Raw genomic sequence first — 17,491 nt, 5'->3', positions numbered from 1 at the left:
GTCCCTTCTGCGTTGTATGCAAACACAAAATTTATGCTCACACCACCATCCATATTGACGACAAGATGATTATTACAACGAATCTCAAGCATTTCAAATATTTGTACTCTGGATGCGCCACCAAACTAAAGGCTGCCTGATACTTTAAGGTAGCTCTCACCGTCAGACAATACAATCTGCATTCACAAAAAAGATTAAATACTCCAGCCAGCTCAAAGTCTATTTCACTGTTTAGAGAGTGGCGCGAGAATATTTTTACCCGAATACAGATTGACGGTGCCAGCATAGGCTGCGTGTAAATTACACGAAAAATCGATCCCGACGAGTGGAAATTGCGATTCAAGCACACACACACACAATATAACCGGAAAATTTATGTCACGCGATGCGAGCAAAAATTTAAGTAGGTTAGCTGATAATATGAATGGAAGCACACAGCAAATGAGAAAATGATGCCGTTCCCACATGTGCTACACCGACCATTGCTCCTTGTAATATATTCGTCGGCTTTCGATCTTCTTTCATAGTCTATCTCTTCGAACATCCAATCGAAATCCACACTTATTTTTCTTCTTAAATCTCAATAATTTAACGGTATTAGATGCGATGAATTTATCACATTCATACGAATTATATGTGCCGGAGATTACACATGCTCGCGATGCCATCAGCATACTGCTCTGATCGCTACTTTTCAATTCATCACACGTCATTTTTCATTACAAGGATACAAATCCGCGAACAACACAGTTTTACGCTGTTTAACATGCAATGTCTTATAGTTCTTTGGAAATAACTGAAATTAAGGCGATTCTTGATGAAAAAACGTAAAATTCAAAAACGTTTCTCTTGATGCAGATAATTTGTATATGTTGAAGGTAGACATCATTATGTTGAATCATCTTCTTCAATTTTTGCATTTCCATGAACTGCGTATAAAAATTAATTGAAAAATATAGAGAAATGCATTCTTCTTTGGAAACGAACTCAATTTTCTGAAGCAATTTTCTCAATTTGTCATTTTTCCAAATTCATTCTCCGCAAAATGTCTTATGAATGTCAATTCAAGAATGTAAATCACATTGTTGCCGAACTGCATGAACTAATGAACCCTATGCCGAAACAATGAAGGAGTGAATTCTTTTTCTCTCGATGAAAACAATTACTGTTTTCATGCGCCGGTATTCGTGTGCGTATGTGTGTGTGTGTTGCGTTTTTTGGTGTCTTGATTGTCGAGCCCACAACACAATGGACGTTTAACTTCACTAATCATGTGCAAAAGCTTTTGTGGTGCTAATTACACGTGGTTTTTCGCTTCGGTGTAACATGAAAAAATCCATCATGGCCAACAATGAACACTGTAAAAATGCACAGAAACGTGTTTCCGTTTCGGCAATGTATTTATAGTTTTTGACATTTTCAACAACTTGAATAACGAAAACGTGTACACGTGCAACAAAATCGGACTTTGAGCTCAGCGATTGAGTTGTGCCATATTTTTTCCATACTCCAATCGTTCGGTTCGATCGCCATGTGAAAATGCACAATGAATAATTACACTACCGTTTGTTTACTTCGTGAGTGCACTTCATTTGATGTGTCATTTTTTATGTCGTACGTGCAACATTCTGTTTGAATGATGCCATTGATTTGGGTTTTGGTTTGAACTGAATTTAATACAATTTTTTTTAACTGAATTCAATCCATTTGAAACTAAATTCAATCATCTTTTTTCCTTGTTGGAATTTGTTAAATTTTCTATGCAGGAAGCGAGCTAATTTGGTGGAGAGTAAAAAATGTGGAACGGGATGAAAAAAACACTCATGAAACTATGGAACAAAAAAATTTGTCATCAATGTACAGTTTGAATGCAATTTTATCATCAGATACTTGCAACTCATGGAAAACTCCGATTCCAAATCAACGTAACTGCACACAGCAATCACAAAGCATTTTAATATTGTAGCAAACGTAGGGATGGTGGAGGTGGTACGGCGGCAAAGTGAAACGAAGTGAACGAGTGCACGCGGTTTAAACGTTAAATGGTGCTGTGTAGTATGCTCACGTAACTGAAGTATGACATAAAATGAATCCAAATTAAAATCATATTTAAAAATCAAAAGTATGCAATAGCGGTTATTTTATTACGCGCTTGGAATATTTAAAAATTCATACACATATTTTTCGGCGATGGAGTATTTGACTGCCTTTTCCTCTCTCTCTCTCTCTCCCGCTCTTCTGCTCCCTTTCTTTTCATGTTGTTCGTTCGCTCGCGTGCATACGTGCACAATATGTGCACAACAACAAGAGGCAGCGTACAACCCATTCTTTTGTAACATTGGTTTTTCGTTTTTGTTAGTTGCTTGTTACACACATCAAATTGGCCAGGATGGTTGCTCGTTTAGGCTCAGTCTCTTTCTCTCTTTCTCTGTGTTTCTGTACTTGAATTGAAACAGTTCCTCTTGTTCCAGATAATTTCGACTAATGCTAAATGAAAATAAAAACTCCACAATCGAAACTCCGCAAAAATTCCTTTTAATATACATGCAAAATCTATTGTGATTGCCTAAATCGCACGTTCGGCCGGCCGGCCGATATTATGTGTTCAACGTGGCGAGTTTTTCAATAGCATTTGATTTCCACAATACAATACAATTCATTCAGTGCCAGTGTAGCCGTGGCCTTTGATATGTGTGTGTGTGTGTGTGTGTGTGTGTCACAGTGTTTTTATTGCCGTCGATTACGATTCGGTTTTTATTTTGTAATTTACGTGACGATATTTGTGCAATTTTGTGTGAGTGTTTTTTCGTTGTTGCTGCTGCTCTGTTCACTCTTTTTTCATTCCGGTTGCATCGAAGCGTAAACATAGGGTGGAATTATCAAAAAAATTCAAATTGGCGCGGTGTTTAGTTCAGAAAAAAATTACGAAATTACATTGATTTTCCCATTTGAATTGAGGGCGCTCGCGTCGCCACAGTTGTTTTCGGTCTTAGCTTCCACCCGATGAGCGTAAATTGTATAACTTAGTTATGATTTTGTGTGACCATGGTCATTTGGTTCGGTGCAGCGCGTTGACTACCAATGTAATGCAGGCAACCCAACAGAGTACAGAGAAACAAAAAATTACAGAGAAATAAAATCACAAGCGAATAACAATATTTTTCCATGCAGTTTTTTTTCCCCCCCCAGTCGAGTTCAAAAACATCTCAGTTTAATATAATTATGACAACAGCACGATTTTGGCCAATTAAAAATTGGCAATGCGAAAAACGATTTGAAATGAGCAGCACACGGGTGTGTTTTTTTTTTGTTGCTCTCACACCATGCACCATGCGTCATACATTTTATTTAATGTTATAATGAATTTACCCAAAAATATACCGAGAAAAATTAATTAAATTAGTCGTATGACGACATAGAATTGATATTTAAAGCGTTTGCTCTTTTTTAATGAAATTGATTGCTTGAAACGATGTAATTGAATTGGAAATGCAGTTTGAAAAAAAAACGTGCGCCTTCAAAACTCTCATGAGCTTCATTCAATACTGCGATTCATTTGAAGCTCAATTCGAACGAAATTCAATCAGAATGACCCTCAGTCATAAGATTGAAGTTTTTGTCTCCGTCTGATCAAAAGACGCTCAAAGATTCAACGTAAAGTGTGTGCGTGTGAGCATATTAATTTCATTGACTGTCATTTATTCGGAATGAAACAGTGCAGGTCAATGATATGAGCATCATTGGTGCCCCGGTTGACTCAATGTTTACTCTCTCGCTCACTTTGCCATAAAATCCATTGTGCCATTCGTTGTGTGCGTGTACGCAAAATCGACAGATTTATTCTCATTGTGATACATATTAAATTACCCTCGCAACTGTGACTGAATCATTTGTTGACCAAACCAATGCCCAATGAACAGCAACAGAAAAAAGAAACACATCAACAACAACCAAAATTAAATCAGTTTCGCTGCACTAATCACCTAACTCACTCACATCACCGGTCAAAATATGTGCAAAATTTATTAAAACAAGTTTTTCCAAAACAACGCACAGCAAAATTATATATATATATATATGTGATCACACATATGGGGCGACGAGCGCATTAAAAGTAGCCGCCGCGCGCTGCACACAGCCGCTACCGTTTGCACAACCGAAAAACAATCCGTCACTTGTGAGCGAATGAATGAGTGAATGTAGCGACAAAACTTGTCGTTAAACAGTTTGTGATAATATTATGGCATTGCCGATATAGATATATATATAAATCTGTATAAATATTGTCATCAACTGGAACATTGTTGATGTTGTTGTTGTTTTTTGGCATTTACTGTAATAACTCAGCAGTGATGCTCTTTCTCTTGCACGTTCACAGTGTTTCGCACTGTGTGTGTGTGTGACACATATGCGAAAACAAATAAAGTTTGTGTTAAGCCATTGTACGGTGTGTCATTCACGAGGACGAAGACGACGAGCTAACTATCCTCGATGATTATAGGGCCGGTACTTGTGATATATCTACGAATTCATACCGAGACACACGGCCGGCTTCTCGCTATCGGCCCGATGAACGAAATTATGTCATACATACATATTACGTCTGCTGAAGTTTATTAAAAAAGTTCCGTTTGATAAATATAATTTGTCGCTTCGTGTTGCAGTTTTTTTTCACTTCTTCTCTCCCCATTTACGCAAGTAAATCGGAGTTTGCTTTTTACCCAAAGCATGTGTATGTGTGTGTTGTTACAATTTCCGAGCGGCGTTGTCGTGGAACCATAACGTGCTTAGAAATTCAACCGCAACTAGAATTTTAGCCATAAAGACAGTTATTCATCAAGGGCAGCTGTTACATTTATTCGTCATCAGCTACCACCTTTTTTTGCACACGCGAGATTTTCTAACGCCGACAACAACCGTATGTCGAATACTCACTCACTCTACTCACACACGAGACGACGACGACGACGACGACGACGACGACGACGACGACACTGACAAACAACAATTTCGTAGATTACACCCGCATTCAAGTCTCCACAAACTGTAAATCGCATAAAATCCATATCATCTCGTAATCTGACACAGTGGATTTTCGTATCAACATCCCTCGCTGGCGCATTACTTGAATTTACTTCGACCAAGCAGATTGGCCATTTTTGACGCTGAATTCTCGCCAATTTTCAAATATTTTAAAATAAATTCTCTGCGTTGAATACACACACACATTCACCATAGTTTAAACTAAATTCGATTCCAGCAAAAAAAAATGGCGTCACCCGTAAATGAACACAAAGTCATAACTAGAAAAAACCGTAAATAGCAACAAAAAAAATCGCCATTTTTTGAAATCAATGAATTTAGTTTTTAAAAAAGTTTCGACGTGATTTTTTATGGACCGCTTAATTGAGCTCAGTTCGTTAAATGCTGTCGTTTAACGCAAACGCATTCATTTATTTCTCCGGTGAACGAAGAGCGAGGGAAAGAGAAAAAAAACGAGTATCGACTGATGTTTGCCTGCCGATCCAAATCGGACCGAGCTCGGGGCAATTAGATCAGTGCACAAATGTTCTACCACACATAATTTAATGGAATTTATTTAGTTTTTATACTTAACTGTTTTTAGCGAGTAAATGTTATCGTAACGGTCATTCATTGTGCGCTCCACCAGCATTTACACTGACTGGCTGTGCAACTATTTTGTCCATATTTGCATGGCCAATTTGAAAGGCATTTATTAGGCTAGGAAAGCCCATTTTTACTGTGGTTTACATGACAACAACAATACCAACAGCAACAGCAAAAAAGTGCCGTAATATATGCAATTATGTGCACTGTACTCAGCAATCAAAAAGGCTTAGGTTTTAGTTTTGCACAATTTTATGCACACAATGTCATTCTGGCTGTTTATCCAGAGAGACGAAGAGAGAGAGAGAGAGGAAGAGAGAGAGAGAGAGAGAGAGAGAGAGAGAGAGAGAGAGAGAGAGAGACAAAAACAACACAGGCCTGGTCAAACCTCAGTAAATGTTTGGAGTAATAATCTCAATGGAATGGTGTGGCCGGATGTAAAGCAAAAGCAGTTGTACGCTAATAAATTAGATTGCGTTGACATTCTGGGATAAAGTGGAATTAAACATGTTTCACCATAAAAATATACACACCCAAACCAGAGCGAGCCCATTGAACGAACACGTTGAGCGGCCGTGTGACAAGGCGAACACCAGAAAAAAAGGTGCAACACACACCAAATCTCAAAATGAAATTCGCAAAACAGCACAGAAATAAAGAAATAAAACAAACAAAATTGTTATCAGCCTGTTATTAAGCTCTTCTTTCGTTGTCGACCACCAGCCAATGGCCGAATCGTCAACAAACACAATATATAAAGCCTCGCTAATATTTATGCAGTCGGCGTGGAAAAAGACATCTGAAATGGAAAACCAAAGTTGTATGTGTGCAAATCCGTTTGCTACCCTTCAATTGTTTCAACTGCACTGAAGTGTCGATGTCTAATGTCAACGCAGAAAAAAAATGTGTAGCTTAAAATGTCGCGTTGAAAGTCAATCAAAGATCGTATTTAAAACCATTTGCATGGTTTAACATTAGTTCATTGCATTTTTCCCCGAAATACCAAGTGATTTTCCTGCGTAGCACTGTTTTTTCTCCTCCGTTCGATTCCAAAAACCATTTCAATTGCAGCCGTTTTCGGTTATGTGTGATTCCGATTGTCTTTTTCCGGCCACAAAACAACAATCGTGTCCGATCACATACAAGAGGAAAATGAACTCATTCGACATCCTCACATCGACACCCTTGAATAATTGACTATAATAATGTGCGTGCGTGCGTGCGTGCGTGCGTGTGTGTGTGTACGGAAATTTGACGGAAGATTTTAGCAAACGGTTTATTCAACTCGAAAAAAGAAATCCATATTTCTAAAAGACCATTCTTTTCCGCTTTTATTCTATGTCTGCGGCGTTCAATAAAAAAAGATGCAGAGAATGACGAAAAAAATTGCATAAATATTTTAAATTTCCTGTATGAGTATTTATTCATTTTTTTTTCTTTCGGGTGCACCCTTTCACATTTACACGCTATGGTTGTTTCGTTTCCAGATGACTTCCTCATCACAAGTGAACAAATAAAATTCAAATAAAAGGCGAAACAACAAACACCGAGATAAACGAGATGGATCTAAGACCGCATTCTCGCATATCATATAATTCATATGTGTGAATGATAAGCAAACACACATACACATTGAGCGCAGTTCCTCAGTGACGATGATATGTGCAGGATAACGCTTGTAATTTTCTTCCAAATGAGTAACTATTTTGTCGATAAAAGAGATGAGCATATCAAGGGAGCAGCAGAAAGAATCGAAAGCGACGAAAGAAAAGGCGACAGATATCTCATTTTCGCATATATATTTTGTGTGAAAGGAAACATGCTTAACATCAATATTTTCCGACGCGAAACACATGAATTATTTTTCTCGCTCTCTCTTTCAGTCTCGTCTCGACGTCGAACATAAGAGAGAAACGCAATGCCTTGCACATCAACTTGTTTCGATGCTGTTGCCGCATTTTTTTTGTCTATTCTTCTTTATTCAACTTTAAATTATGTAAATCCATAGAAAAATAAACATCGCTTTTCACGATTTAGCTTCTCACTTGGCCAAACAGCCAAGCTTATGCATTAAAAATGCCATTGTGTGTGTGCTGTACAGTGTATTGTACAATTATTATGGGAAAACCATGGAAAAATAGTTGCTCGTTCAATCCATCATCACGGAACAGAATGAGCGATTCACATTTTGGGTTTGTACGATTCGGCATGCGAATTTTGCATCATGTGTTCGATATTTCATCCATTATCTTGGTTCTAGCGATTTTAATTTGCGCGAAAATTCATCAAACTTTTGAAAACGAAATCCTTTTCTTCTTTGCAACAAATCAGGGTTTTGAATCGAGAGAAAAAAAATTGAGTCAAAGACATCGTGTGATAATATTTTGTGAGGCGATATATTAAGGTGGACTGCGTCGGATGTGAAAATGTATCTTTGAACCAGTCATAATTTACCACCTTTATTTGAAACCTACTCGGATGCATTTTTTCCATGTTTATCAAAATAAAAGATATTTTTTTCCATCTTGTTCACAGTTTTTTTTTTCATTCAATTTAATCATTTGCTGCTGGTGGCGATACGACGGCTCAATGTATGCAAGAATTTTATAAACATCATGTGAAACTGTATTTCCAGGCAGAATGTCGAATGGCAGAGAACCGAGTGTAGTACACAGCATCCGAGTTTGTGCAAAGGTGGAAAACATGAGAAATAACGCAGACAGCACAAGGGAAAGAAAAACATACACGCAGCATGTTGCACAAGCATAGAAATAGTTCTGATAGTCTGTGTTTTGCAATGAAAACGATTTTGCCACATCGAAAACATGCCATTAGATTTATTAAGCAAATAAATTTTCGAGTGTTACGCTGGTTTTTACTTAACTGCTGCTCCTTTTTTTTTATTGTTGTCACTAACCAACGGCTTCCGGTTCATAACTCCTCACACTTATGAGCTAGATCGCACAACAGCAACGTATGGTGTTTGTTAGTTTCGTTGGTGGACGCTTCCCTCAAATATATTATGTGTTAGTCCGTTAAATGTTTATGTTCGTGGGGGAGATATTAAATGATTTAGGTGTGATATGGTTGGTCATTGAATTGAGAACAAGGCGATTCAGATGCTCGATTTTTGAATGAGAACAATATTGAATGAAAAATAAAAAAGTGATTTGAAAAGAATTTATTTTTCGAAGAAAGAAAAAAATATAAAATTTGATAAAACGATTGTTATAAACGATTTCAACTACAAAAATAGCAACTTACCAGTTCTAGGATGGAATTTGAGCTTAAAATAGAGCCGGATTTAATTAGAATCTAACTTTTGTGTATTTTCGACTTAGTCATTAACCCATTCACCATGGAATAGTCATTGTTCCATTGGCAATGTTTGTTCCAGTTATCAGTTACGATTTCCTTCTGAAGTTTGTCGATTTTTGTTTTTATCTTATTTTTCTTTCCCTAACTAAACATTTTCCCCATTCTTTTCTTTGCCATAGCTGTTTGAAATCGCGTGCAATTGTGTTTGGATGTGCGAAGTAGATTAGACAGTGCCCTCGTTGCGTCAATTGTGAAGACAAAACGAAATAGGGATAGGAAAAACAGTCCAAAATCAATGTGATATATTATTCGTTATTATTAAGCAATAAGTTTTTTTTTCTCGCATTGTTTTCATCTAATCAAGAAACGTGTCGCATAGCCGCTTGGAAAAAAAGTTCCCGCATTATTGAAAAGAAAAGAAGTCGAAAAGAACAGTCACAATAATAAAAACAAAGAGATAACAGCGGAAAAAGAGGACACGAGATGAAGTAACTGCATGATAAAAAAAGTGCGCGCAAGCGAAAGAAAATCCTCATTAAAATCTCTGTCAAATGATAAAAATGCAATTAAAACACAAGTGACGCAATTTCACTTAATTAAATTCCATTCTTTGGTTTTTTTTCTTTCTTCGTCTTCGTAGATTTTTTTTTCTCTTCCAGTTCGCGCGATATTCCGTGGTATTCGTTGATCCAATATACATTTGTATCGAATGTCGCCGTTTTTTTCCTCTTTCACTCTCTCATTCCGTTTGATGATTTCAACGTGAAATGAAGACGATGGAGGAAGAAAAAATGTCATCGGGAAAACCTACAAATAAGTCGTGCACATTTTCTCTACTCATTTAAATTGATCAGATTCACTTTAGAAAAAATCACAAACCGGAAAAAATGCCCCTGCATCGTTGAACAATATATACTTGGTGGATGAGAAGAAAAAAAAACGAAATATTAAATTAAAACGAGGCGAACGAAATGCGGCGGCAATTTTTTTCCATCATGAAAATCGAAGGAAAGCATGATAAAAATGCGATAAGTCGCGAATCTACTTTGGTTCGTTGGTGAGAAAAAAACAGCAAGTGCATCCTGCAAAATAACACACGGTGGCACGAAGTCAAGCGACGACGTTTCGTTGGAATATTTTTTTTCTTCGAAAAAGTCAATAATATAATATGTTGGCAGTCAAATGGATGACCCGTCTAAAGCGCATCAATGTCATGGATATTCTAGATTTATAGAAGACGCATTGTGTGTGTGTGCGAGGGAGAGTGTCATCATTCCCATCCCGATGCCATTTAAACATGCTAATCTCTTTCGCATTTTCACGAAATAACAAGCTCACTTTACACGCTAAAGTACAATATGCACCCCGGGCTCAAATGCTCACATACACACACACACACACACACACACACAAATAAGAAGGGTGCACAATCCCAAAATCGAGCGAGCGAGGCAGTAGCACACATCAAAAGCCGTGCACACAATAGACACGCTATCAGTTGTAGATGAATCGTTGTTGCTCAATGTGTTTACATGTGTTTTGTGTTACACTCTCAAAAGAAAAACAATTGCTTCTTACTTTGCTCACACTTTTTTCTCGGTCTGTTCAACATTCGAGGCTGTGCAATAATCCACTGCCACAAATGCACCGAACGCGGATCAAACAGAATTTAGAAAATAAAAATAAAAGAGAAGAAAGAAATAAAAGTCATCTCCGTATAATCGACTGACAAAATCGACGGACCGTTTAAAAAAATGTGTGAAGAGTGGAAAAAAATCCCGTAACCTTTTTTTCTCGCCTTCAACTTCTCTTTATGCCCCACATTCGTATCACTCGTCTTTTTTTTCTGCGTTCATTTTATATGCCTTTTATGAGCCTCAATACAACGTGTTAATTTCGCTCGGTGGAAAAATCCAATTTTTAATTTCCGACTTCGTTATTGTACCGTTTGTTGTAGCTGTTGCTGGTATTTCAACCTGTTTCTTCCTCTTCAGCTTGAACGCCTTTTTTTCTGGCGTAATATTACTTACACTTAAATGTATCACAAAGAATTGCAGACCGAGCGGTTGTTTGAACTCATCCCGATGGCTCTCGGTTCTTGGTTAATAAGATGCTTTGAACCAAAGTGCGTCAGACGTGGAATGAGCCTAGCCCCGACTTTTTCTCGCCAATCAAGACATTATTTGAAAATCAATTACTTTTTTATTGGCTTTAATTTAGAACAAGTATTTTGAATCACCCCACAGTTGTTGGCATTATCTTCATGAAATTCTTCTTTTCTTTTCTTCAAGTACTTCAGTGTCATTTTTTGAAGCAGCAGTCGGGCGATATCTTCGGAGAGAAAAAAATGTGGATTGGCTATTTATTTTTTTTAATCAGGATTAAGCATTCGGATGGTAAATTGTCTTGAAAAAACATAAATGTCGTTGACTAGGACTTTTTTTTTGACTCAATAAAATTACAAAACAGATTTTTCTCATCATATATTGTGGTACAAAATGAACAAAACGCAGATTTTTCTATTATTCATTAAAACTGTGATTTTTTTTTTATTAGATTTTGCATTCCACTGCTCTGGAGTTATGTTCATGTCATGGAAGACTTCTTTTCATTTGTATATTGGTCTATTTTTTATAGGCAATATCCGTTCGTCACTGACTTTGATACGACTTCGATTTTGAAATAAAACGTCATACTACAAACTCCAAGCGATTAGAGGGCTACATGTTTTGTTTATGAAAGTGATCAATGACAGAAAAATGTTTAGAAGTGTGTTGATCAAATGATAAAACATCATTTTCTCTGCTTTTTTTTTACTTTTTTCAAGACTACGCTTATTTTCGAAATTACTTCAAATTCTTTGCTCTGGCAAAAGTCTCGATTTTTCCAAATTGTTTCGATTTTCTGTCGAAAATCCTCTGAACTTGGATCAACCCTTTGACAACACATTTTGCAACTCTGAATCTCTGTTTAAAATAACTGTCTCATTCAAAATGATTCTAATGCCGTAATTAGATTTGTATAAAACGATTTAGCACTGTTCAGCCTCTCGTTAAATGTGAAGTAAAACATGTGTGTGTGTGTGTTTGTTTGTTTGTCCTTGCCGTGTCGATTTCCATAATTTCCTTTAAAATACCTCATTGAGTTTTATTGGTTGCTCAATTTACCGAGGGAACCGAACATTCAAGCGCATCGAATGCCATCAAGCCGCATGCAAAACAAGCGAACACAACATTTTCAAGTAAAAACAATGGGAATAAAGCGTAAAATTAATATTACGCCGTGCAATCATTGTAAAATTATATTTCATGCCATTTTCGTTTAGAACAACGGCAACAACAACCAACCCACAGAATGAAAACGGCAACTGTGGCAATGGCAAAAAGTCATCGTTGCACGGCTGTTTTACGTGTTCATAATTTCTATTGGGTATGAAATGGTTTTGCTAAAGTTCATCGAATTAAAACATTGCGCCGGCAGCAAAGCCACTTTCTTTCTCTCTCTCTCTCTCTCTCTCTCTCTCTCTCTCTCTCTCTCTCTCTCTCTCTATCGCTTGTGTATGCTTATGTGCATAATTTGAAGCCGCTCGACAAATGTGATTAAATTAAATTGGCTATGTTATTGGTTTAATTGTTGTTATACAAGCTCAGTTCATCCCCCCCAATCCCTATATCACTCACACAGTCATTAGACGAACAAGCGATTTTCGCTTAAGACACAAGAGGAACTCACACAACAAACGCAAATCCATTTCGCTTTGATTTTCGTTGTGATACAGTCAAACGGCCGTATGTATTAGGCTTTGTTTTTATTATAACCGACTTTTAACTCGATTTTCAGTAGAATATTCTCTACATTGATTTTAAAATGAAATGAATTTCAATTGATAATAATCAGTCTTGATAAAATGATTGCGTTTTGCTTCAGAATTTGAGAATGTATCACTCTCTTTCTGAACAATAAAAAAAAAACGTTGACTGAAATATTAAATTTGAGTTTTTTCTCCAAAATTTCGACTAATCTGTTTTGAAAGATCCTTTAACATTCAATTGAATATGCAAATCATTAATATTTTTCTCATTTCTGATCATTTTGACTATTTATAATCTTATCTCGACAAAAAATTAGTCAGCGTTAATTTCCCCGCAGCTGACTCATACTGACTCGTAAAATTGCCATCTAATTGCTGTGCTATGATTCGCAGCGACTCGTGTTCAGATATCTATTTGCTTGTTTTACCATGCATAGAAATTGTGTGAAATCTCTTCTCACTCGCGATGACAAATAACTACTTGGATTTTGGCGCACAATTCAAATGGAATTCGCCCCGTTTAAGTAAGTCTGCCACCAAAATTAAACTTTGATTTGATGCAAATCGTTGGAACAATGGATTTATTTGTGTTCGAAACTAAAAGGGTGATTCACACGACAACGAAAAAATGAAAACATAATAAGGAATTAAAAAAAAAAGCTTTATATCAAACTTTATCTCGTTATTTTACGCTCGAGTTTTAAAAATGTGTCATTGCGTGACAAACGCAGTAGTCATATAATCTGTATCCATTTGCTGGCCAAAAATTTGAGTGCGTCAATTCATGAACGATATTATGGTAATATGTGCGCCGAAAGATTAAACATTTCATTGAGGTTGTAAATAAACTTTAGTTGTTTCTTAATACATATCGTGTAGTATTGAGCGTAGAGTAGACATTTCATGCATAAATTCTATTGTTTTTTTCATTCAAATCGAAACAAATCCACAATTACCTCGACCATGGCATATAAACTGAAGAACAAAAGTGTTTCACAGTCAATTGAAACTTTGTATTTAGACGCTAAATTGGCTGATGTGAGTTTCGTGTTCGAAATTGATGGTGAAACCCATGAAGTGACTGCACACAAGCTCATTTTAGCTGCAGCCAGTCCCGTGTTCCACAGAATATTCTATGGACTAATGAGAGAAAGTCGATACGTTAAAGTTTCTAGTGCTACTATCGATGGATTCAAAGAATTCCTGCAGTTTTTCTATTTGAAACGAGTTACAATATCCATGGAACATATCGAAGAAGTTATAAATTTGGCCAAAAAATACCATATGTTCGAGTGTATCAACAGTTGTGTGCGATATATTGAGAGTAAATTAACGATGGAAAATGTATGCTGGGGATATCAATTGGCAATGTCGGTTGATAATGTCCTGTTGCGGCAATTTTGCGAGAGAATGATCAGCACGTCACCACTGGATGTATTCCAAACAGACTCATTTCTTCGTTGTGATCGAAACATTTTGAAAAATATCCTGCTAATCGATTTGATGCTATGCAAAGAAACTGATGTGTTGAACGCATGTTTATCCTGGGCACGATCTGCATGCAAACAAAACGATCTCGACGAAAATGATCCTAAGTGCGTAAAATCTCAACTCGGCGAATGTTTCTACCTGATACGATTCGATGCAATGAAAACGGAAGAGTTGGTTGGAATTTTGGCCGCACATCGCGATTTATTCTCATCGAGTGAACTGGCGGATATTTCATTCATGTTTAGTCAAAATCTACGATCAAAGCCATTGGATTATTGGCCACGAAACCAAGAGTTGATGTGCTGGCGAGAGAATTCAATCGAAGATACACCTTACCACATTCAAAGCATGGAATCTCTTTGGTTCACAGCCAATAAACCACTTCTGTTTGGTGCATTTTGGTGCAAAGGTCTGTTGAATAAATATTCCCATAGTTTTTCTGTGAATTTTCAATTAACCATCATTGAAGTAGATGACGAATCGTCCGAAAGCAATACGCTCTTCACCAAAGAGGTGACACTCATTAGAAAAATCAAAACTAGAATCGCCATACCACAGCCACTGATTATTTTGCCACACAAAGTGTACGAAATTCGCATGGAAACTGAGAATTGTAATTACTATTATCATTGCGCATTATGGAACTCGGAAGTGCAATTGGATGACGATCTCTGTGTGAAATTCCATCAAAATGATTCAATTGGGAACAGCAATCGACGCGGTTTGGTTTCGTGCTTGAGTTTTAAACGACTTTAGGCAAATGACGCATAGAATTCGTAGGGCAAACATAGCAGACGAACACAGTCTTATATTTTGCAACAGTTTGGAATAACAAACACAACTCGCTTCGATTTTTAATTTAGTTCTACAATTTTATTTATTCAAATTTTGTTTTCTTCATTTTTAACGAATAAACATTCGACAAAGATGTAAAAATACTGAGTTTTAAATTCATTTTCAAAATGCCTTGATCCAATGCAATTTATTTCACTGTGTGCATGATCTGAACAAATATTTTGCAAGAATCAGAATACGTGCTGTCAAACCGTGAAATGTGCTTGTTAAATAAAATGTTATCTGAAAAACAAAGGAAGCACCGAAATTAACACACTATAAATAACAATACTAGCTTAGATGCTTTCAAATCATTTTAATGAAAATTCACATTTCCTACTCAATTAAAATGAAATCGAGACGAGATTGTCAAACAAGAACGTTTTGTCTTTCGTTATGTTTTGAAGGACAGAATTCATGTGTTCATATGGAATGGAGAAATGCATTCAATTTTCAGAATGAAACGTATGAAATCTGACTATGCAAAATACAGAAGAATATTTTTTTTGGGACATTTGGGTTGACTTTGTTCAAAAGTGAAAAAAATTCGGATCGCCATGTTGTGTTCCTCAAATTATACACTAGATAATCATTTTTGTAATGTTTGCGCTTGTTTGTTGGAACTGTAAAAAGGCAACCCAATTCTCAGGAGTACCGAAATAAATCCGTTCGCATAAATGCATATTCGAAAGTGTAATTAGTCTGTCTATCTTGCACGACTTTTCGACAGGATTAGTTTTGTACGTGTTTGTTTTGGTTTTATCTCTCTATGACCTTCATAATGCGATCGAATGGACACAAATCCAAACACACACACACACACACCTTCGTGCTAATGAAGTCTCTTTTATTCATATTCGTATTCAAATTCGCATAAAACGACCGACCACATTGCTTAAACCGCACATAAGTTCTCGAACGTTTGTGTGAGAAACAACTGATTTTGAAACAGAACATTTATTGCGATCGTAACCGTTGGAGAAAACAAACAAAAAAATTTAGATTTGAAAATAATTTTGAGTAAATGTAAATTTGAAGTGTCGACGAGTTAAAATGACGAACGTGTTAAAAAATGGTGGTGCATCGGAAGCAATTGCAGGGATGTATCTCAACGAAGAACTGGCCGATGTTCATTTCATATTCAACTACGACGATGATGTCCAAAAAGTTCCAGCAAACAAAGGTATTTTGGCAGCTCTAAGCCCGGTGTTCTATGCCATGTTCTTCGGAGCGTTGAAAGAAAAAGGAGATGTTGAAATTGTTGATGCAGACGCCGAGTCATTCAAGGAGTTTCTGCAGTTCTTTTATCGGAGTGAGGTGACACTAACGATGGAAAATATGGAGAACGTTGTTCGTTTGGCTGACATATACGATATCCTCGAACATGTCAACGCTAGTGCCGTGCTTCTCAAAAGCCAACCAACCCTGGAGAACTTGTGCTGGGAATATCAGCTAGCACTTTGTCTCAAAAACGAAGAATTAATTGAATCCTGTGCTAACAAAATCAACAGAGTACCAGAAATTATGTTCGAATCCGATTTATTTCAACGTTGTGATAAAAACACTCTGAAGCGTATCCTCGATCTGGATCTACACTGCAAAGAAACGGACGTTTTTAACGCCTGTTTATCATGGGCAAGATATGCATGCAAAGAAAACGATTTGGATGAAACGCAGATGAAGAATTTGAAAGCTCAACTCGGCGATTGTTTGCAATTGATTCGATTCGGGGCGATGACAATTGAAGAGTTTTCAACCTTTGCAATGTCGAACGATGGATTTTTCACTCCAGATGAGTACAACGATATTATGTCCATTTTAACAGTGGAAGGGTATGAACCGAAAATATTCAATCAAAATCGTCAACGCTTCACATGGAATGAAAATGCATTTTTGCGATGTCAAAGGCCGCATACGTATTCGAGTACAATAAGGTATCAGGGCTCAGAAATTATTTGGTTTACATCAAATGAACCGGTATTATTAAAAAGGTTTATGTGTGTCCCATTTGACAAGGCTAATAGAAATTTTGAAGGTGCTCATTTAACCATCACAGAGATTGGCAACGATTCATCAAAGAGGATTTTGTACGCGAGCTCACCTAAAACAATGTGGGAAGGTCATCGTCAATATATAGTTTTAAATCCGCGGATTTTGATCAAACCGCAAATCATGTACGAAATTCGATTAGCGAACATTCCTCAAGACAATTCATACCGTATATCGCCATTGGTCGAATCGGATGGTAGTGTTACAATTGAATTTCATAAACACCCGTTTCACACAAGCTACGATATCCTTCCATCTGGATGGACAATATTCCTGCAGTTTATTAGATTATTTAAATCATCTAGAAAAGAAGAGATTGTATTTTGAAAGCAAAGAACGTATTACCTTATCAACAACAAT

At 36.8% G+C, this 17,491-nt stretch overlaps 2 protein-coding genes across 2 annotated transcripts; both read left to right on the top strand.

The window, feature by feature from the left end:
* Window positions 1-13,720: 13,720 nt before the first annotated feature.
* LOC129577093 (BTB/POZ domain-containing protein 6-like) lies at window positions 13,721-15,004 on the top strand. Its single transcript, XM_055463555.1, has one exon. The coding sequence runs from the start codon at window positions 13,721-13,723 to the stop codon at window positions 15,002-15,004; it is 1,284 nt and encodes a 427-aa protein (XP_055319530.1).
* A 1,131-nt stretch (window positions 15,005-16,135) lies between these two features.
* LOC129577092 (BTB/POZ domain-containing protein 6-B-like) lies at window positions 16,136-17,187 on the top strand. Its single transcript, XM_055463554.1, has 2 exons — window positions 16,136-17,016; window positions 17,139-17,187. The coding sequence occupies exons 1-2, from the start codon at window positions 16,136-16,138 to the stop codon at window positions 17,185-17,187; spliced, it is 930 nt and encodes a 309-aa protein (XP_055319529.1).
* The last annotated feature ends 304 nt before the right edge of the window (window positions 17,188-17,491 follow it).

Source organism: Sitodiplosis mosellana, unplaced genomic scaffold (assembly GCF_009176505.1).
Source record: "Sitodiplosis mosellana isolate CC-2019 unplaced genomic scaffold, AAFC_SMos_1.0 Smas_scaffold_6197, whole genome shotgun sequence".
NCBI lineage: Eukaryota > Metazoa > Arthropoda > Insecta > Diptera > Cecidomyiidae > Sitodiplosis > Sitodiplosis mosellana.
This window is presented reverse-complemented; position numbering and strand designations above follow the sequence as displayed.